Source organism: Hydra viridissima, unplaced genomic scaffold (genome assembly GCF_058129835.1).
Source record: "Hydra viridissima isolate aposymbiotic clone 2 unplaced genomic scaffold, HvirCarnegie_v1 scaffold_1, whole genome shotgun sequence".
Classification (NCBI taxonomy): domain Eukaryota; kingdom Metazoa; phylum Cnidaria; class Hydrozoa; order Anthoathecata; family Hydridae; genus Hydra; species Hydra viridissima.
In genome coordinates, this window is record NW_028324300.1 from 38310426 (window position 1) to 38317093 (window position 6668).

General features: G+C 29.9%; 1 protein-coding gene across 6 annotated transcripts; it reads right to left on the reverse strand.

The window, feature by feature from the left end:
* Positions 1–747: 747 nt before the first annotated feature.
* LOC149894856 (uncharacterized) lies at positions 748–5907 on the reverse strand. Of its 6 annotated transcripts, none has more exons than XM_090085111.1 (3): positions 5697–5907; positions 2574–2653; positions 748–2471 (listed from the first exon to the last, which is right to left on the reverse strand). In XM_090085111.1, exon 3 carries the CDS (start codon positions 2468–2470, stop codon positions 920–922), a length of 1551 nt encoding a protein of 516 aa, XP_089941237.1. In that variant the 5' UTR covers position 2471; positions 2574–2653; positions 5697–5907; the 3' UTR covers positions 748–919. The 6 variants fall into 6 exon arrangements, with proteins under 6 accessions (XP_089941237.1, XP_089941240.1, XP_089941249.1 ...); XM_090085114.1 differs by lacking the exon at positions 5697–5907 and adding an exon at positions 3797–4648; XM_090085123.1 differs by lacking the exon at positions 5697–5907 and adding an exon at positions 3398–3444.
* Between the last annotated feature and the right edge of the window lie 761 nt (positions 5908–6668).

Sequence of the window (6668 nt, forward strand, 5' to 3'; positions counted from 1 at the left end):
CTACAATACCGGATAAATTTTTTTTACCGATTTTCTGTCGTAATCATTCCGATGACACTTTTTTTCGCTATCATATAGGAATGATAGCAATTTCGTAAGATTTGTAGTCAAAATGGAACATTTTTCTAATGTATGTGTTACGCGTTCATTCCCATACAAATATTTTAAAAACCTTAACATAACAAGTCCAAAATATTGAAATAAAAATATTGCCAGATGGCTTTTAAAATCAATGCCATTTAATTTTAAATTCGTCATTTTTGTTAAATAAAATGTCACATTTTTTTTTTTAGTTCCTTCGACTGACATACTGAAATTTATTTGAACATTCAATGCACAAACCTACGTATTTTAAACCGCATAAAACTGAATTAATTTTCAGTGTAACATGCGCTATTTAAACAATCAAAGCAACTCTTTAAAATGTCATTACTCTAAATATTCTTCACAGTTGTGGCTTTTAATAGCTTCCTTTTCTTAAGTTTTTCTTGTGTTAACTTGTATCTACTTGCGTACACTTTATCTACTGGCGTTAACTTGTATCTACTTGTGTTACAGAAAAACATGTCGTAAAGATACTATCATCGTTGTTTATTAAAATATTTTAACAGACATTTAAACAGACAGCAAATATCTTCAATTGTAAAATTACCTAACTGACTAAATATGTATATATATGTATATATGTATATGTATATATATATATATATATATATATATATATATATGTAAATTGTGAAATCATTGTAAACTAGTGTTGACTCACATTCTAAAAAATCTCACTATAAAATAAATTGCTCCTGGTTTAGAAAATTATTCTTGTTATCATTACTATTATTCTGAAATATTAGAATGTTAATATAGTAAAAAGAATGATTCGGATCTAAATAGCTGATCACAATAACGCATTTCAATTTCCTTACAATTCAGTTACGCATAAATCAGTTGTAGGATCCTGAATTGTTGGCCAGGAGTTACTTAGTGCATCTTCATGAAAGTATGATTTCAGCGTTGGTGATGGTACAATTACATTAAGTTCGGGTTTAGATTGACAAAGTTGTCGATGGTCTCTATTTTTATAAGTTTCTTTTTTTTCAATATTTGTAATGTAGTTCCACTCAAAATTTCTAGAAAACTCAACGTCGGGTTTGTTTATATCCGATAACTTTTTCTTTCTATTAGCTAACCTTTCCACACATGTTTTGCCATCATAACGGTATTTGGAAGGTAAAGATTTTGCTCGAACAAGGGAGTTGCAGTTTGAAGTATCCTCTTGGAACGGTATTCCCTCTTCGAATGCGCTTGAAATATGTTTTACTTTTCCAGAAACATGCTCGTACGGGACGTCGTCTTCAATTTTGTCCCCCTTTTTTTTTTGTACAAATTTTTCTTGATTTTTGCTTAACAATTTTTTCCTGTCGTTGAGATCAAAATTCCTCACGCATTCTTCTAATTCTTCACTCGATGCAGGTAACGGCACAATAAATGATCGAGAATTGGAATCTGTATTATCTTTCGATATATGGTTTATATTTTCCTCCTGTTGATGAACTGATACACAAATTTTCTCCTTAGAATTACGCTTCAGAAGGACAGGAAAATATCGAGGTAAACTTCCTCTACGACCCAATGAAGGGGAAAATGTTTTAACCTCATTTGTTGTTTCTTTACTATCCCGCGAAGGACATGACGTATTTCTATTTGATTTAGGCGAGGGTAATTGCATCAATGTTTTTTCGCGGCTTCCTCGTCTTAAATGTAACACAGGAGAGCTTTGCTTTCGACCGAGTCTTGGGGAATCAGTTATACTTATTTTTTGTCCGGTTTCAAAATCATAGCCAGGAACAAATAAAGTTGTTGCTGGAAACATCGGCACATCATAACAGTTCATTGAAGCATCATTGAGTGTTAGTCGATTATTCTTTTTTGAATCACATAGTTTTTTACTTGGACTTTTAGCAGAGTTTGATCGACGAATTTTTAGCTCCTTGACGTCAGAGAACCCTAAGACAGAACCTACTGACTTTTTGCGTGCAGCATCAGACAGGGGAACGCTTTTTTGAATTGACTTGAGGCTTGAGCTGTCAGTTATATTGTTGTTGCAAACTTTAGCTGAGTCTTTTAGGGGTTCGTCAACACGTGATTTGATTGGTTCGTAAACACGAGATTTACTATTGCATTTGTTTTCTATTATTTCAATTGAAGCTGTAACCAGTTGATTAAAGCTGTTGTGAATATTCGGCGAACTTTTAGACCTTAATCTGTTCAAAAAACTGTTTGTATTTTTTTTCTTTTCTTCCTCTTCTGGTTGAACTTTTTTGTTTTGGGCTCTGTAACTATTGGGTCTTCTTAAACTTAACGATGGATTTAACAAACAATTTGAGGTAGGTTGTTGACGATTTTCCGATGGTTGCACTGGCTGCGAAAGTTTAACATTAAGCTGTGTGTTCGCAGGCATAATTATATTCATGCTAAAAATATAAAAATGATTTTAGTATAAACTGTTTCACTTTAAAATATATTAGTGTTTAAAACCTCCTATAACAATATGTTAATGAAACTAAAACACATGCCTGATTCTTATTTTAACTTTCAGTAATTTATTCGTAGCACAATCTCAATAGCTGGGCAGCACAAACTCGATATATGGACCCTCGATAGAAAAACACATTATAAAGCTCTATGAAATGTGACATCATATACTAGTCACTTATTTGTTGTTTTTTTCAACATAACGTTTTTTCTCAGTTTTATTTAAGACTAATTAACAAAAGAAAGAACTTCTCTCAAAATCCCGAAACACGGGGGGGCCACTTTTCTAATATGACTAAGTGCAAAAAAAGAAAACTTTTGTATCAAAATCCTGGAAGGAAATGACTTCTTATGTGAAAAAGATTTTTTTTCCTATAAAGCAAAAACGTCCTATCGAACACCAAACGTTAAAATTAACAAACGAAGTAAAGAGATAGTATACAAAGGTACTATACAATTTCATTTCAGATAAATTTTTTTTGGTTTGTTTTTTAGTGATACGTTCCCAATTTTTATTCTGCAATTACAACAAGTACGTACGAAAAATCATCCGTAATAAAACTCATGTTTGAGTAATCAAATATATCGCAGTGAAATGAAATTTGTTACAAGTAAAACACATTGTATAGTACATATTAGTAAAAAAAAATATTATGTTAGAATTATTTTCGTGTTCTCATACTAAAGTTGCAAAAGCATTAAATTCTTTTATAAGATTTATTTTTGTTAGTTTTGCATCCCCTACTTTTGCTCCTCGATTTTTTAATTTCATTTTTTAATTCTATGCACAGCAATGATCAGCGATTAAACTAAAAAAACAAAGAGTAAAGATCAAACAAAATAAAGCAAAATATTCTGGCATTACCACAGTGGTGATTGAGACATAACTAGGCGAGCTTTAACCATAACGTTAATAGCTAAATTATTTCAAAAATTGCTTTTTTTTTATTTTTAAAATGCACGAAAAGGAAGAGTTAAAAGGTGTAAAGCATGGGGTGATGCATGGAAGTAAGGCGTGAGATTTGACATGCAGTTTGTTGTGATGCAATTACATTTTTATAAATGAATGTGATGTAATTACATTTTTAGAAATTGAAAACCAGCTATTGCGAATATTATGATGTAATGTTGTCAAAATAATTTTATTTTTTAAATCAAATGAGCAGGAAATGTTCAAAGTACTCGTTAGTTCAATAAATGCTAGACTTCACGTGCTTAATAAATATAACATCCGAACAATTTATTAAAATCTTTTGGTACTTACAGAATTATTCAAAAAGCGCTGTACTTTTGACATACGCTGAACGTTTCTTCCAGTTTCCATTTATAAATATTTAACATTCATGGAAATATAGGGAAGTTTGTAACAAACTTTATTTCTAAAGAAAGCTACAAAACAAAGACAAGGTTAACAGATAACAGAGCCAAATAAGGGTTTTTTCATCCGAGGGATTAACTAAGAATAATATCTCGTTATATTATTGATGAGGAAATACCTTCCTCAAATTTACAGTTCTTCAAGTTTATTCGAGTAAAATGCATAAAAAATAACAGTTTCTTACCGAACCGAATATATTCTTTTTTATAATCTCTTTAGTAGCTAGTGCGTAAATTAAAAGTAGCGATCGGAAAAAAAAATTTTTTTTTCGGTTGTAACGGTTTTGTAATTTTGAGTTGTGGACAAATCGTAGGTAAAAAAACAAACATATCTAACAGCACTAATCGTTTAAAATCAACAACAACAACAAAAAAGAGCCAATAACAAAACAAAAAAAAGATTCGTGTCGTTTTATAAAAAATTTCTCAAGCCATATCTACTGATGCAAAATTTGCTCTCCGAAATGCTATTAATGAAATCTAAAAAAGAAGCCACTTCGTAACAGAATACTCAATTTACTAGCAACAAAAGTTAAAACCTTTTTTTACTCATTGTTAAATTTATAAAGAACTTCCGATTGAGGAGTACACTATTTCAACTCTATTTATTTTTAAAATCTCCTAAAATGCTTAAAAATACAGCAATACGTTAGCAAACGTGACTACTGCCAAACCATTTTAATTCTGGCATCCAAAGATTTTAGTGAACCTTTTTTTGAACTCGCTCTCGTTTTCTACTAAACAATCTGTGACAGAGTAAACATTAAGGCCTTGATGTTTACACTAGTATTTTTTGATCTCTTAGACTACACAAACTTGTCAGATCGGATTTAAAAAAAAAAAATGTTTTCAAATTTGATAAATTGAATTAAACTGAATCTCTCTCTTTTTTTTTTTTTTTAAAAAAAAGAAAGTGAAACCTGGTTGCTCACGGGGATGTTCTCCATTAGTGATTAAACCTCCGATTTATTTATATATTTTAAAGTTTTCAAAGGCCATCTTTTATTTTATTAAAGTATGATACTCCCCAAGTTCATCAATCACTCAAGTCAAAGTTTAGTTTAACGTAATTGTAAAATGGCAGCGCGCATTTTTTAACTTTTTAAATCATTTTTAATAAATGTGATTTACGAAATCAAAACTAAGTTGTGTTTAACATTAAAATATTAAAAAGATATTTCACTAAATATTTATGAAAAAATTAACATCTAAAACATTCACGTCTTAAAACAAAGTTCAACATGTTTACGAGGATTTTCTCACTTGAAAGTTTTGAAAGCCGGCTCATTTGAAAGTTTTGCCATAAAACTTGGGGTCAGATTACAACAGTAAGTTATTGTATTATGAGATGTCAATAACACTGTGATTAATTAGACGGTATGTACTGTTAGATATAAATCAATTGTTCCGGAATTAAAAATGCAACCGAAGGATTACGAAACTAGCTGTTAAACGTAAACCTTAGTTTTCAAACAAAGTTTGACATCAATCAAAGAAAAAAGGGTTCTTCTAACCCTTTTCGCAACAAATCACGAAAAATGATTCATGTACCATCTTATTTTTTTGGATTTTTATCTAATATCCAAAAAGATATACAAAAAAAAAAAAAACAAAATGTGGAAACTGGAAGAACAAAAGAATCTTCTTTCATTGAAAGACATGGAGTCTTTTAAAGGATCAAAACAGTGGTCTGCATTAACTTGACAAGCAGTAACTCTAACGTTTAAATAATATTATGTACAATATGAATATCTAAAAATCTATAAAAAAAAAACAAACAATAATACCTTGTAAGTATCCCTTTGCACATGTAAACCAAAGGAGCATGACATGTTATTATAGTTGGTTTATATAAGTGACCAAGAGAAACGCGACGTTTTACTATAAATATTTACTTTAAAGTTGTTGGTCTATCTTTCTTATATTTTATTGTATCTTAAAGTCCTTATCCTAAATATTAAGAACTTCAGGTAAAGCTACGATTTAATTTTGATGTATAGTATTATTCGGTTTTCGGCACAAAGTCGCTTAGATTCTTCCCTTAGCAACGTGCACCATGGTGCGTTTGTTATTTACTATAAGTATATTGTATAATCTCTGTATTGAATAGAAGAATTTTGTGTTAATTTCTTTTTAAAATTTATGACAAGATCAACCATTATTACATTAAAGGAATTGGTTGCGTGAACCTCGTAGTTATCAGTTTTATTTGGCTTTTTAAAATGTCAGCTTATTAAAAAATGCAAACCTAATACCAAAAATGTATTTATACCAATTTTTTTTTTTTTAAAGTTATTCAACCAGAGAACGATTTTTAAATTTACTTAGCAGGTTAGTCCCTTGCTTATGCTAATCAGTTCAGTAAACGAATCTTCTAAACTTTTTTTTTTTAAACAGCTATCTGAACAGAGAAAAATATTTGTTGGTACTAAAAAGTGTAAAATGAAAGTACATTTGGGTAATTCTTACAACGAATGACCCATCTACACTTGCTGATTTTGTATCTATGCATATTTGCGTTTAAAAATCCACATTTTTTAATGCTGCAGCCTTTTTATTCGCAATTTATTATTCTTCCATTAAAAAAAAACCTTGAAAACCAAAAAACTTCACAATTATTCATTGACTGTTCCAAAATTCCAATAAGTTATGCAACTTTGACTTTTGAGTTGAAGTTTACAACTTATTTTGAAGATAATAAAATACGATGTCCGTATAAAACATAATAAAATAGTTTTTCCGATGATGATTACACTGCG